The 14,723-nt window shown below is 58.0% G+C and overlaps 1 protein-coding gene across 5 annotated transcripts in view; it reads left to right on the top strand.

Annotated features, from left to right (window-relative positions):
- The first annotated feature begins 10,306 nt into the window (after nt 1-10,306).
- The window catches only part of Adap1 (ArfGAP with dual PH domains 1), a 38,429-nt gene continuing 34,012 nt past the window's right edge, over nt 10,307-14,723 (top strand). Inside the window, exon 1 of one of the 5 annotated variants that reach the window (XM_087195733.1) lies at nt 10,307-10,529. In XM_087195733.1, coding sequence (XP_087051859.1) covers nt 10,448-10,529 — 82 coding nt within the window. In that variant the 5' untranslated portion in view covers nt 10,307-10,447. Of the gene's footprint in view, nt 10,530-10,867; nt 10,967-14,723 lie in introns of those variants that run through there. The other 4 variants (XM_013070578.3, XM_087195732.1, NM_001310310.1 and 1 more) reach the window with 4 other exon arrangements.

Raw genomic sequence — 14,723 nt, 5'->3', positions numbered from 1 at the left:
TCAAAAGTGGGGTTCCTAGGAACCCCAGCAGCCTGACTCCCTGCCAGGGCTTCCCATAAAATATTGTTGGTAGTTCATTTATCATGTAAACATGCATTTTATTTCTCCTGTGCCCTTGTCATCACAAGCCAGGGATATCATTAGAAGGTGCCTGCAGCAGGCCCAGTGCACACCTGTGATCCCAGCACTATGTGGCTGGGCTGGGGATTTAGCTCAGTGGTTCCAGTGCCTGCCTCGCAATCACAAGGTCCTGAGTTCGATCCCCAGTACCAAAAAAAAAAAAATTGCACCAGCACTATGTGGCTGAGGCAGGAGGATTACAAGTTGAAGCCCAGCCAGGGCAACTTGGCAACTTAACAAGACCTTGTCTCAGAAAATAGGAGCTGGGGATGTAGCTCAGTGCAAAGGCTCTGAGTTCAACCCCCAGTATCACAAAAAACAACTTAGGAAGAGGAAGGAAGAATAAAAGGAGGGGGAGAGGGAGGAGAAAGAGAAGGTAGATAGGAAGGGGGGGAGGGTGGAAAGAGGAGGAGGAGGACAAGGAGAGGGGAGGGAAAGAAGGAGAGGGAAGAAAGCGCCCCTTGGTCTGGCTCAGAGCGCCTGGGGAGGGGAGCCGGTGCAGAGTCGCAGGACATCCCAGGCCACTGTGGACTAAATAGGATAGGCTCAGGCCCGGCACCCACCCCCCTGCCAGCCCTGTCCACCTTTCCTCTGAGAGCATCAGTTCCTCCTCCAGAAGTCTCCTGTGTGTCTCCTGTTGCTGCACTGACTGTTGCAAATTCCATGTCTTCAAGCAGCACAGACATGCCTTAGTGTGGAATTCAGACATCTAAAGTGGGTCCAAGGGCAGTGTTCCTTCAGGAGGCTCTGGGAGAATCTGTTTCCTGGCTTTGCCGGCTTCTAGAAGCTGGGCATGTTCCTTGGTGGTGGCCCTTCCTCCATCCTCAAGCCGACAGTGTGGCTTCTTCAGGTCTCAGGGCCCGGGATCCTGTGCTCAAGTCTCTGTCTGGCTCCGACCCCTGTGCCCACCTCATGATCCTACCCCACCTGTGAGCCCCTGTCACTGCATGTCGTTCCAGAGATTAGGACCTGGATGTCCACCACAGGTTATTCTGCTCCCCCATCCACTCAGGGTTCTCAGGTTAGCCCTGGGCATGGCGCCTCAACAACTGTGGGTCCTCCTGGTCTAGGGGACCCTTTGCAGTGGCATCCATGCTACAGGAGACAGGGAGCTCTCTGGTAACTGTTTGGCTTCTCGTAATTGTCAGCAGCAGCTAGGTTGCAGAGTCTATTCAGGGCCAAGTTTTAAGTCCTGGATTTTTCTGAAATCTGGTGGTGCTTCTTGCAGGCACATGACAAAAAGAATAATTATGTGCTAAACAGAGAACAGGAAATTTCAACAGTCCACAGCACGTGTGGCACGGTCCTCATTCTGGCAAAGCCTTTGTCTACCCAGACATGTTCTGATCTGTGCAGACAGGGAGAGGCGCTTGGAATGCAGCATAGCGCACGTCGGGGACATGGGGACGGAATGGTTGAGGGAATGTGGCTAGCTCTTAAGGATTTATTAATGTACTTTATAACCAGCATTATCATTTTTATAGAAACAATAAAACCATTCATTTAAAACTCGCTGTGGTCAGGTATGTTGGCACATATCTGTAATCCCAGCACTGTGGGAGGCTGAGGCAGGAGGATTGAAAGTTTGAGCCCAACCCAGGCAATTTAGCAACTTAGCAATACCCCAGCAAGGGCTGGAGATGTAGCTCAGTGCAAGGCCCAGGTTTCCATCCCCAGAAGTGGGGGAGGGGGCTTAAGCTCACTGTGTTGTCATTGATACCATCTCTAGGTGACGTGCCTGTGGTTATCTCAGACTGCCTTGAACAGCCCCTCTGCTCATGTCTCCGGGCACACGTGCTGGGATGCAACACGTACCTGTACCTGCTGGTATCACACAGCACAGGAAGCCTCGAGGCAGGCCTGCTGCCCTGGCTTGTCCTCCTCCCTCACCACATGCTGGGGCTTGGGGAGGGATTGTCTATCAGCTCTCACCTCCCCAACAGGAGGCCTCAACCTCAGCAGAGGTAAGTGTGTGCCCTGTACCCTGGTGCTGGAGACAGATGGACCAGCCACTCAGGGTTTCTTTTTGTCCATGTTGCTTTCCAAATGTTTACATTTTAAAAATTTATTACGTAAAAGGCACATTGCTATGAGTCCCCCTCAGAGCCCTTCCCCTCACTTTAAACACACTTATCCCATCCTTTGGCACTTTCTGGAGTAGTTCTGGAAGCCCTCTTCCGAGTGTCTTTGCACTGTTGTGGCTGCTTCGATGTCCTGAAGCCATTCAAAATTTTTCCCTTTTATGGTCATTTTGACTTTAGAGAAAAGCTAGAAGTCACATGGTGCCAGATCTGGTAAATAAGGTGGATGAGGACACAGCATCATGTTTTTATGAGCCTGCCTTTCCATTGGGTGGCACTCAGCAGCAGTATTCGTATTTTTTATCATACCTTGAAAAGATACTTACGAAAGAGGGCTTCCAGAATTGCTTCATAAAGGGGTAAGGCTGTAAGCCTGGTGCTTGAGAGGCTGAGGCAGGAGGATTGCTGCAAATTCAAAGCCATCATGGGCTACATAGTTCAAGGCCAACCTGAACTACATAGCAGGAACCGGTTTCAAAAAATAAACAAACTGAGAAGAAAGGAGAAAGTGACTAGAATGAGGGGATAAAGGGATTCAGGGGCAAGGGTGGGGTGTGTTTTGGGAATTTATGGCAATGTGTTTTTATTGCAATAAATTTTTAATTTAAACATTTACCATATTTCCCATCACACCTTGTATTGATCACTCCTGCTTTTTGCTCAAATTAAATCTTTTAGTGAGAGTAATATCTTTATGGGTGAGAAAGCAGGGATTTTATTATTGCAAGAGACATTAAAGAACATTCTGTTAAGCCACTGAGCAAGTCACTTTGTCATAATACTGTGAATAGAATGAATCTCTAGTCTTCTGGAGGAATGGGATCAAATTTCACAGCTCTGTGCTCCCAGAGTGCTCCAAAGCATGGAGGGGTGGGGAGGGCAGAAAAGTGGCAGCCTCAGAGCAGAGCGAAGGGCCAGAGCGATGGGCCAGGCCCCAGGTGAGCGTTGCCAGCAGCTTCATTTTACTGGGGAAAACATGCATTGTGAACTGCACCCATGATGCTCTTCGAGACATGGGCATTAGGAAACCACCGTGGCCACCTTTTCTAGGGTTGGGGTATGCTGCATGTTGGTTGGAAGCCCAGTGAGCCTTCTTGCTTGATCTGAGGGGAGGTGTGGGCAGCGTGTGGTCCTGAGCCCTGGCTTTCCACTGCCTGTCACCAGGCCCGGGACTCCTGGGGACAAGCAGCAGCAGTGGGTTCTGAGATAAATGATGACTGAGACCCTGAGTCCAGGCCTGCAGGGTCTGGGGTGGACATAAGAGATCTGAGGGTAGGTTTTGGCCCTGCATAGCCACAGGTAAGTCCTGTGCTTCCAGGCTTCCAGCATCAGGGTGATTTCTGAGCCAGAGCAGCGGGTCCTCTCAGACTGGGCCAGTTGCTGGAAGGGGCCCTGGTATACAGCCAACTGTTTATTCAGACTCTGGGCACAAACAGCCACCAAAAACTCAGGCCATGCAGAGCCACTGTCACCAGGTAGAAGTCCATTAGCCCAGAGAAGGGAGACCAGGATAGAGAAAGAAGAGCAAGCCACAGCCCCTGGTCAGGAAAGTCCTGCTTTCTCTTCCCTTGTGCCCCCTGGAGCCCTGCCCTGTGCACACCTGCTCACGTTTATACGAGGCCAGCCCTGAGCTTGGGGTCTCCTCACTGGACAGAAGTGTGCCCTATCCACTGCAGACAGGAGAGGCCCATGGCCCAGCTGTGCCCATCCTGGAGCGAGACCCCTGCTGGGTGGGGCCTTTGCTGGCCTGGTCTGCAGGGCCCGGAGTGATGGGCGGCAGTGGGCTCATTACATGGAAGGAGCCTCCAGCCTCATCTTTCTAGAACAGGCCCCACTAGTCAGACTTTTGCGGCAGTCCTGCTGGCTCTCCCTCTTCCAGTGCTGCACTACACCCTCTTCTGGGCCAGAGGGGAGCCTGCCTTCTGGTCCCGGGGCCCACTCTGGTGACAGGTGGGTGGAGCAGGTAGCTCTGAGATAAGAGGGAGATAAGAGCAGCCATGCACAGGGGCCATGCCAAGAGGCCAAGGTGGTGGGCAGGAAGGAAACATCCAAGCCCCGCCCTGGCAGTCCCCTGGGCAGGCACAGGGAGCCCTTCCCACTTGCTTTGAGCAATCAGGCCTAGCCCCTGACCTGTCTGCACCCCACCCTGAGGGGCAGCCTGTGGACAGCCTCTCTGTTCTGTTCCATCTCAGCCGTCCCAGAATTGTTGCCAGGGACATCCAGGGGGCCAAGGGCTGGGAGCAGAGGAACTGGCCTGTCCCTGGCTGTGACTGTAGGTGAGAAGCTGAGGGGCAGGCCCTGTGCTGCTCACTCCAGACACTGAGAGGAAACCTCCAGTTCTGAGACTCAAGGACAACAGGGCCCTGTGGTTTCCCGAAGCCCTCTGCAAGGCTCAGCAGAACCCTCCCTTCCACTGGCTCCCAGTCTTGCCGATGGAGACTTCTTCCTCTAGGGGGACACGCGGGCTCAGAGGTGGAGGTGGAACAAAGAGCTTGGTGTGAGGGTCTGGACAGCAGCTGGAGGACGGCTGGTTCCCCGGTGGGTGGGTGTGGTGGGTGTGGGGAAGGGGTGGGCAGAGCGTCCCTCTGCAGGGCTTCGCTGAAGTGACTGGCTGGGAGTAACTCCTCCCTGAAGATGTGGGAGGCAATGACTGGGGACTTGGTGCTGGTGTGCAAGAAAGTCAGGTCATCGGGGCTGGGAGAGGGCCATCGTCAGAGACCTGACTTGCCACTTCCCTGTAGGACCTCCACCTAGCGAAGCTGAAACGCTGTGGTCTGGCGCCCCCTGCTGGGAGGTGGTGGCACCACAGCCCCTAGCCGGTGACCTGGAGTCAGTCAGGCCCCTTGTCTTTTTATTATTAAGTTGTAAGAGTTTTTTATGTTTCTCGAGGTTGCATCGATTTGTATGTGACCTTAAAATCTACTCAGTGGCGGCTGCTAAAAGGGAACAAGGGCAGGGGAAGGAGAGCAGCTCCCAGCATCGTACTTCGAGTTTGGGTCCAAGCCAGGCCCGGAGGGGTGGGCCACCATCCCTGCCTGGTTGGGGAGGGTGCCAGGCCAGGTCACTTGCCACTGTTGGTCCCAGGGGCCCTCTCCCTATACCAGACAACATTGATCATTGGGAAATGGATCAAAACATATTTCTAAATGCCCCAAGCCTGCTAAACACTCCCTAGCACCCACAGTCCCTGTGGGGAGGGCCCAGTCCCCGCCTGTCTTCTCTGGGAAATCTCTAGGGGACTCTCCCTTCTGAGGGGTCTCAGGATCTGTACCACCCCTGAGAAGGGGGCCTGAGCTGTCCTGGCCCAGGGAGGTTTGGCCCACTCCTACTCCCCTCTGCACTGCGGGTGTCCTGGCCTCCGGCTGCAGAGGGATCCGCTCCCTTGCTCTTCTCAGGAATCTGCCACGTGTTTTTGCCTGTCTCCTTTAAGCCTCTCAACCAAAGCTCCTTGGAAACACTCCTGTGTTGCGGATTGTCTTTTCTTTTGATTTTTCTGTTTCTCTTGGTGAGAAAAAAACATCCCATTTTGGTGTGGGTGGAGTGGAGGCTCACTGACTGCTGCAGAAAGGGGAGGGTGGGCCCTGGCTTCATCCAGAGCTGTCCCTGCTGCCCCAGGAAGCTGTTGCTTGCCCTCCAACTCTGCCTTTATTCCTGTGGCCTTTGTCTACTCTTACAGGCAGCTGGGGTCCAGCCTCTATTCTTCCAAGGGTGACTATGCCCCTTAGGACACTGGTACTAGGAGAGGGCTGGCTGATCCCCCGCATCTTCCCTTGGGGGAGACCTGCAGGGGTTCTTTCTCTGAGGCCTGGCTTGGAATGGGTCCATTAGAGAGACAGGGCCATAGCCACAGCTGCTCACCCGGCCAGGAGAGGTCTCTAGAAGAAGCAGGGAGGCCAGCATGGCTGAGGGCCCTTGGGCCTGGTCCCAGCTCTGCTCTGTGTAACCCACTCTGGGGAGAGGGGAGTGCAGGGGAATCTGGTTCTTGGAGTCAGGGCCAGTTCTCTGGCCACCTGGTGTGAGGTTAGGGCTCATTCAATCATGTCAGTGGCAGGGAGCTGTCTCCCATGACACAGTTGGTGTTGGGGGCTCACCTCCAGGGATACATGCCCCCCCCACTAAGCCATAGGGACATCGTCCCCTTCTGTCCTGTTTGGCCTTCTCCTGTGGTCCACCCTTCTCTGGCTGTCTCCAGGGCTCTCTCTCAGCCCTCTGTGTTTCCCTGTGGCTCCAAGAGGACCATTCCCTGGATTGTCTGCATGTTTTGGTGGCCCCATCTCCCCCTTACCTGGAGCAGAAACCCTGGGGTAACCCTGGACCTCACCCCCACCTTCAAGGTGCCACAAGGCCCTGAGTCTGAGGGGCAGTATCTGCTCTGCATGGAGTACATCCCCAGCCTACAGGTGCCCCCAGGGCCTTCCTACTCTGCTCCCAGCCACCAGGGCCCTCAGGGTCCAGCCGCACAACCCTCTCCGACCCCCAGGCTTCCACCAACAGGCCTGCTCAGTGCCGAGTCCTGCTCAGGTGCATCCCCCAGGAAGTCTGCAGATCTGTCCCCCCACCCCACGCCCTCTCCTTCCTGAGGGGGTGACATAAGCTGCCTCTGGAGGTCAAGGACAGCCCTGTCAGGCCCCCAGCAAGGGCTGGGTGGGCATGTGCTGGCCAGTGGAATCAACAGTAGGAAGGAGGGTGGTGGCAGGGAGAAGGGAGGAGTGAAGGGAGGGATGGGTGTGGATGGGCTGCACCGAGGGCTGGGAACAGCGGGAGGGAAGTGTGGCCCAGGGTGCCGTCACACAGCTTACCAGCTCCTCAAGGGGCACATCCGGAGAGCCTCATGGGAAAAGAAACAGACCAGACTTGGGGCTCTTAGGGTGGTTGGACCCCCACTGTCTTCATCTCTCCCCAGATTAGAGTGATCCAGACAGCCTGGGCCCCCTCCCCCCAGCAGAAACCCCAGACCAGGGTCTACAGGGGAGGAAGAGAAGGTGGTGGATGGCCTTAACAAGCTGGCGACTAGGGGGTGGCGATGTGTAGGCCCCACTGCCTAGCCGCAAAGCTGCGAGTTCCTAGTTCTTTCTGTGACCCTGCTCAGGGCTACATCCTGTGCCTTAGGCAGCGGCAGTGCAGAAGTGTCTCTGCTCGGGACTACAGGACAGAGTGGAGGCATCTGCAAGGGGCACCTTGGGCTGGGCCGTGTGGAGTCTGTTCCAGGTCCTCCTCCCTTTGCCTGGTGGGCCTTGGCTTGTAGAGGCATCAGCAGATCCGGATCCCTGTCTTTATCTTACATGGTGCTCTTCCATCTCTGCCCACTTCCCCTTTTTATGAGGACAACAGTCACATCAAATTGGGGAATCACCCTAATCTAGTGTCACATCATCTTGTGATATTCAGAAAGACCCTTTTTCCAAGTAAGGCCAATCCGTAATTACCTGGGTCAGGACTCAGCATCTTCCGGGGGACATCATTCAAGCCACAATATGAACCGCTGCAGCAGAGGCCCACTTGGCATTGCTCCTGCAGTGCTGGGGTCCTCTCTGCCCTTGGGATATACAGTCCACCCCCCACGCTAGGCTCCCTAGCTGCCCTTTTCTCTCTGCCTCCCATACCCGGTGTGGCTCCCCTGTCCCAGGAAAAACCCCTGCTTCCTGAAGGGAAGGTGGACATGGCCAGACACCCAGCAGAGGAACATCCACTGCACCTGCCCCTCTTCAGTACCTCAGTTTCTCCATTCTGAGTGGAGCTGGGGTTCAGCCCTGACATCCTCCTGCCTGGCTGGGGCCCTTTTGATGACCAGGCTGTGTCCTGCCAGCTTTCAGGCCTTCTCACACCCAACTGTACACAGCTGAGGTGAGGGTAGGGTCCTAGGCTGAGCCCCCCACTTCCTGAAACATCTGAGCTGCTAAGGGTAAGTCAAGTGTCATTAGCATGCCACAAGGCTGCTTGCATCCAAAAGAGCATTTGGAACTGAGGCACGGGCCCAAGGGGTCTCGCGGTGACTCCTGTCATTTCCCATCTGAGGGCTTAGGGGTCAGTTAGCCCAATGGCAACTTGTGAGGATACTGCAAGGGATGATTTCTCTCCTGCTCCCAGAGGCTACTAGTCATGAGCACTCTGGACCTCCCTGGGGCAGGCAGGGCGCTTCGAGGAGGTGGTACCACTGAGCAGAGCATGTCAGCGGGAGGGGCAGGCAGAGAGCCCCGTCACTGGTCCTTAGGAAGTTCTGAGCCAGGGCCCGTCTTCTCCAAGCGGTCCTGGCTTCTGATCAAAGATATCTGGAGACCTGGTATGTGCAGCTCCTACACTCAGGGAACACTGTAGGACACAAGCCCTGCTGTGGGGAGCCCCGCCCCGGTCTGCTTAGCAGGGCCATTTTGTCACTGGGAGGCCAACGCCTGGTCTTGTCCTGGCCTTTCCCAGGTCGAGAAGTGCCTGAGGAAGGGAACTGGGGCCTTCAGGGCAGACTGGGCTGGTGGGCAGGGGAGCAGGAAGCTCAGGGGCCAGCAGAGCTCCCTCAGGCGGGCCTTAGGCAGAAGCAGGCCTCCACTGGCCCCTGTGACCCTGAGCTGCCCACCATGGGGCAAGCATTCCCAAGCTGCGGGATTATCTGGCCACAGCAGTATGGACCCGCCGGGAACCCAGAGGGGCTGTGCTACGGCCGCCCTGGGAGAGCAGAGGCCTCTACAGGTCTTGGTCATGGTGGCCATCCTTTTTGAAGATGTTTTTCATCCCACAGTGCTGATCTGTAGGCTCACATACCTTTGCCTCCAGTCCTCCCTTCCACCTCCCCGAGGGACATCCCCACCTCCTCTGTCAGTAGAATGACAGAGAAGGCAAGCAACCCCTGAAGCTGCCCCGTGTGGGATGGCATCCCTCCGGCTGGGCCCCGGCCTGCTGGACACACTCACCCTCCAGCCCTCGCTGTGGCCTTTTCTGACCCTGCACAGAATGATCTCTGTCCTTGGGGACCTTGGATAGCTGTTCTGCAGGGTAAGTGTCTCTTTGACCTGTCGTTTTATGTTTAGCCCAGTCCTGCCTGTGTGAGTGTATGTACTGTGAGCTTTGGCCAAGGGACTGAAACGCTCTGTTCAATTTTCCTGTCTATAAAACAGGTTAAGTAAGAAAACACACATCTGGTATTTTCCCCAATGCCTAGTGCAGAGTTGTCAACATGAGTCTGTCTTCATCTGCGTTCTTCAAGTTCGTTCTGTGTGACAGGTTCCAAGACTGGCCCGGGCTCCAGAGTTGGAAATGTCAGTTGTCCCCAAGTAGGAAGGTGATGAAGGAGGATGTGTGAGCTAAAGGGATGCAGCCCGTGATGCCCCAGACTTCAGAAATACACAGGGAAATGGGTTGCCACGTTAAGCCCACAGATTGGCAGGGTTAAAAGAGCTCCACAGTCACAGGGCATGGTGGCTTAGGCCTGTGATCCCAGCACTCTGGGAGGCTGAGGCACGAGGATCATAAGTTCAAGCCCAGCCTGGGCAACTTAGTGACTTAGGAGACCCTGTCTCAAAAGCACTAGAGGTGTAACTCAGTGGAAAGGCCCTGGGCTTAATCCCCAGTACTAGTACCACCACACACACAAAAAAGAGGCTGGGCATGCAGAGGTGGGACACCCCATTCTGGAGAAGGTCTGTCTCCTGACCCCCTACATCACCTTCCTGCCTGGCCCCTCAGCCTGCCTGATCAGGAGGGCTGTGTCTAGCTCCTGTGGCCCAGTCCTGTTCTGTCTATGGATGGCAGTGGGTGGGGACTGGGCAACGTTTAAGGGCGGAGGGCTCCCTATGGCCCGAGTCCCCTCCACACCAAAATGGCACCGCTGGCTGTCTGGCTCTTCTAGGGGCAGGGTTGGCATGTGAGCCTCTTGGTCCTGGTGACCCCTGCGCATGCACCTTGCTTCGCCAGCACTGGAGTTTTGTGTCCACGGGTCCAGTCTGGGGAGGGCTGGGCCGCCCCGCTCAGGGTCCCCTCAGCTCCTGCACGGGGCGGACCCTCCTGTCGCTCCCGCGGTCTCCGCCCGCGCCGCTGGGGGCCGCCCAAGGGCCGAACCAGCAGAGCACGGTGTGTCCCGGGCCCGCCGCGCAGCGCTCGCGCGGCGGCGGCGACACGGGCGGCGGGAGCCCGGCGGCTGCAGGAATGCGGAACCGGCGCGCCGGCTGACCGCCGGGATGGCGCAGGGGCGGCGGCGGGCGGGCTGCGCGGGGTCCTAGCTAGCGCGCACGAGCCCGGGCCGGCTCGGCACCGCGGTCATGGCCAAGGAGCGGCGCAGGGCGGTGCAGGAGCTGCTGCGGCGGCCGGGGAACTCACGCTGTGCCGACTGCGGCGCCCCAGGTAGGCAGGGGCCGGGGGCGCGGGATTCGGGCGCGGCCCGGGGTCGCGCAGGTGCGGCGGTTGCGGCTCGGGTGGATGCGACTCTAATCGGCCGGGCGGGCGGATGCGCCCGGTGAGCGTGGGATGGGCGCGGGTCTGGTGTGGTCCGGGCGGGTGCGGGCGGCTCTTGGATGGGAGGTACCCGGGGCTTCTTGGGGATAGGTGCCCACCGGGTAGGGCGCGGCCGGAGCTCACCTGCCCGAGGACGTGGACCAGGGCGCCTCCCCTCCCCCGCCCTGCGGCGTGTGTCGCTGTCACCCGCGCGCCGCCGCCTTGCGAAACCCTGGGCTCCTCAAAGAAAGAGGAAATCGCCAGGGCGGCTGGCTGCAGGGAAGAAACGAGCGGCTGCTGAGGATCTCCCCCGGGCCGGGGTCCCCCGGGCTCTCCGCTACCTGGAGGTGACGTCATGGCGCCCTCTTTCGGCCTCGGGGCAGGGAGAGGAAACCCTGCCCACCTGGGGGGAGGGTATGGAAGGGTCCCCAGTGCCAACCACCAGCAGCGGAGATGGGGCACAGGAGCAGGTGGGATCCTCCGCACCTGCCTGACATCGTCCAGCCCGGCACCTCCCAGGCTTTGTCCCTTGGTCGCCCCTGGCCTGGGGGATTTCCAGGGCTCCGGCGTCCAGCAGATCTGATGGCTGTGTTCCTGGGCCAGCCCTGCACGCCCCTGGCTGGCTGCCCTAGGCTGGTGTTTGCCCATGGGGTGAGGAGTGGCCCCTAAAGATTCACCTGCTCCTGCCTCCACAGTGGAGCAGGGCCCATTCAGGGGCTGGCCCCTAGGCAACCAGAACCCAGGGCTTCCCTCCTCAGCCTCTCTCTCACCACAGGGTGAGAGGGTCCCTGGGCACCCTCCGCTGCCTCTGAGATGCTGCCTGGTGATCACATCCTCCAGATACCCTGGAGACAGGACCCCATCCCCAGCTTGAGCTGCTTCCCCTTGCTCTGGGCTGGGAGGGGTCTCTGACAGCCCAGGGTTCTAGGGGTCTGCTGGTCAACTGCAGCGTGGCCCTCGGGGACACAACGACCGGGTTTCCTGGGAAGCCAGGTGGGCTGAGGTGACCTTTTCCCTGGCCTGCTGAGGGGCCCTGCTGATGGTGGTGGAGGCGGTACTCAGTCTCAGCCCAGACTCCCCACTCCTCCCCTGGATCTGAATTTCTGTTTAGGAGTGTGGGAGGAGGAAGGGCAGACAGCTGATCAGCTGTCAGCCTGGCCTGGGGGGTTCTGCCCAGGGAGCAGGCTGGCCTCGTTCTGTCCTGGCCACACTGCCTGGGAGCAGCTTCTCCCCACACAGACCCACTTGGCAGACACCCCAGGCCTTGCAACCTGGTGGGAGGAGGAGAGAGCTTCCTTGCCTGTCAAGCCCGCAGGCCCCTTGCCCCGTGCCCCGTCCACCCACTCTGTGTCCCACTGGCCCCTTGGTCCTGGTCATTGCCTGTAGCAGCCTCTCCGTACTGAAGCCCTTGCAGGGCCACTCTGTGCCCAGCACTTCCTGACACTAGGCCAAGCTGCTGGTTTTCAGAGTTGGTCCATGACACCAGCAGCTTTCGTCATCTGACTGGCCTGCCCAGGGCAGCAGCAGGGTCTGGGGGTTACTTCCACTTACAGCCAGGGAAACTGAGGCCATGAAAACACAGGCTTCTCTAGGGGAAGTGGTGCCCCAAGGCAGACCCAGGCTCCTGGTGCCCAGCCTTGGCCCACCCATACTACCGGTGGCAACCTTCTGGCTCCTGGCCTCTCCTTGCCCCAGGCTGTGGGCACAGCCTGCCTCTTCCTGGTGACCCTGTGACATGATCACACATGTTGCTCTTGGTGGGAGCTGGACTACTTTGGCTGTGTCCTGTGCTGCCGTAGGGTGCAGCAGGGTCCTGCCTGTCTGCTGTGGCCCAGATGGGTCATGAGGGCCGCTCTGGCATTGGGGTACTGGGGAAGGCCAGTGTATTCTGTTGGTCATCAACACGATCACATAGACCTGACCACATAGACCTGGCCTAGGGGAGCAAGATGTCCCGAGGGGGTCCTCCAACATCTTCTCTAGGTGGCAGGACCTCAGGGCAGGCTTAGGCCGCTTCTAACCACCAAGCCAGGGCCCTGGGGTACACTTGGAAAGACACCTGTCACAGCTTTACCAAGACCCCACTCTGTAGAGACTCCTCCCACGCCCTCTACCTGTCACCTTCCACTTTTGGGGCCCAGCCACCAGCTCCCAGAGGTGCTTTTCCCATCCCAGGCAGACTAGGGTACGTGTGCTTGGGCCCCCCTTTCTTTAAAGGGGACCCTGGGGAGGGTCTCTCTCCTGGCAGGGGTTGCAGGAAGGAGGAAGCCTCTGTGTCCACTGAGCTGCCCACCAAGTGGAGAAGACAGGTGTGCCCTGTGAGCCACAGGTGATCGGATGCTATGGAGACTTGGGTGTCTCCGCTCTTGGGGGGTGTGGCGGGGTGTGGGCAGGAATCCTGAGGTTCTTTAATGCTGGTACCTGGAGCACCCGGAGGAACCAACTCCCAGGAGCCCTAGCCTTCCCAGCCTGCAGGTCCAGTTCAGACTGGAATCCTCTGCTCTCAGCGAGATTAGACGTGGTGGTCAGGAGCTGCTACTCATGCTGGACCTCAGGCCCCCTAGATCTGGGTGGGATGTGAGGAGTGGGAGAGAGGGACCCTGGAGCCAGTCCTTGGGATGGAGTGAGAGGGACCTTGGCAATGCTGCAGGCCCGGAACATGAGCTTATGTGGGGTAAAGGTGACAGGTTGCTGTTAGAGGCACCTGGATGAAGGCTTCAGGAATTTCGCCTGCTTCAGGGGAGGCTCCACATGTGTGGGGAGGGGCTGCTGAGAGGTGGGAATAAGAGGAGGGAGGTGGATGCTGGCCCTGGGCGCAATCAACAGGAGCCTCACCAAGACAGGAGCAGGTGGCCAGAGCCCCTGGGGAACCCATGCTCTTGGGAGCGGTGGATCCCTGTGTGGAGGTGGGGCAGGAAAAGAGAAGACTTCTGGCCTGTGGGAGCTGGGGCACTCCAGGGCAGGCATTCTGGGGTTCTGCTAGAAAGCAAGCAGCATCCTCAGCCCTCAGGGAACCCTGGGGGCCTGAGGGCAGGAGGCTCAGCCATGCTGTTTCTTCCTGAAGGAGGCAGGTCAGTGGCTGGGGAGCCCTGGGAGACTGAGGGACCAGGAGCGGGAATGAGCTGAGGAGCAGTGAGCCTCAGCCAGGGTCCTGAGTTAAGCCCAATGCCTTCTACAGGGCCCCTGGGGGAATCTGGGAGTGTTAGAGGCTTGGGAGTTCAGAGGGCAGAGGTGGAGGGAGTCTGGAGAGAGAGGCAAGATGCGGAGAGGCGCCTACGGAGGGAGTGCACAGGGCAATTATGGGGACGAGGGGCTGTGCAGGGCCTGGGGACACCGTAGGGCCTGGCTCTGGGTCAGCAGGAGCCACATGTGCAGTGGAGTGGGCCCCACGGTAAGGTTCAGGACTGGGCATGGGGCTGAGGCCTGGAGCCCAGGGTGCTAGAGAAGTGGATGTGTGACCACCACCAAGGCAAGAGGCAAGGCCGGGGCAGCAGGGAGACAGCCCAGCACACAAGCCCTGTGGGGAGAGGTAGGCCAGACCCGTGGGTCAGCGTTTATGTATTCTTCTCCTTTTCTAAAACTTGAGACAACTCATACAGGATAAAATTAACCATTTAAAAGTGAAAATCCAGTGGCATTTAGAACATTTGCAGTGTTGTACAACCACCATCTCTATCTAGTTCCAAAAATACAGCGTTTGCAGCCAGGAGACCAGATGAGATGCACGGGAAGGAGCCCAGCTTGCCCTGGGGGTGTTGCAGGGGTGGGAGAGGGGAGGGAGGCCCAATGGGGAGCCCAAGGGAGGTGCAGGGGTGGGTGAGCAGAGAGGGACTGTGGAACAGGTGAACAGGTGTGAACAGGTGTGAACCAGGGCGGGGGATTTAGCTCAGTGGTTCCGGCGCCTGCCTTGCAAGCGCAAGGTCCCGAGTTCAATCCCTGGTACCAAAAAAAAAAAAAAAAAAAAAGGAAAAAACAAAAGAAACAGGTGTCTACTGGGAACAGGGCAGGAAGGAGGCACCTGGGTAGGTGGGCTCCGCCTTCATGGGGAAGGGGCTGGGCCTGGAAGAGGAGGTGTGTACTCTCCCTGCGCTGGATTCTTGAAGG

This window comes from Heterocephalus glaber, unplaced genomic scaffold, assembly GCF_053883595.1.
Source record: "Heterocephalus glaber isolate CG9 unplaced genomic scaffold, H.glaber_assembly_v1.0 deba00001610, whole genome shotgun sequence".
Taxonomy (NCBI): Eukaryota; Metazoa; Chordata; class Mammalia; order Rodentia; family Bathyergidae; genus Heterocephalus; species Heterocephalus glaber.
This window is presented reverse-complemented; position numbering and strand designations above follow the sequence as displayed.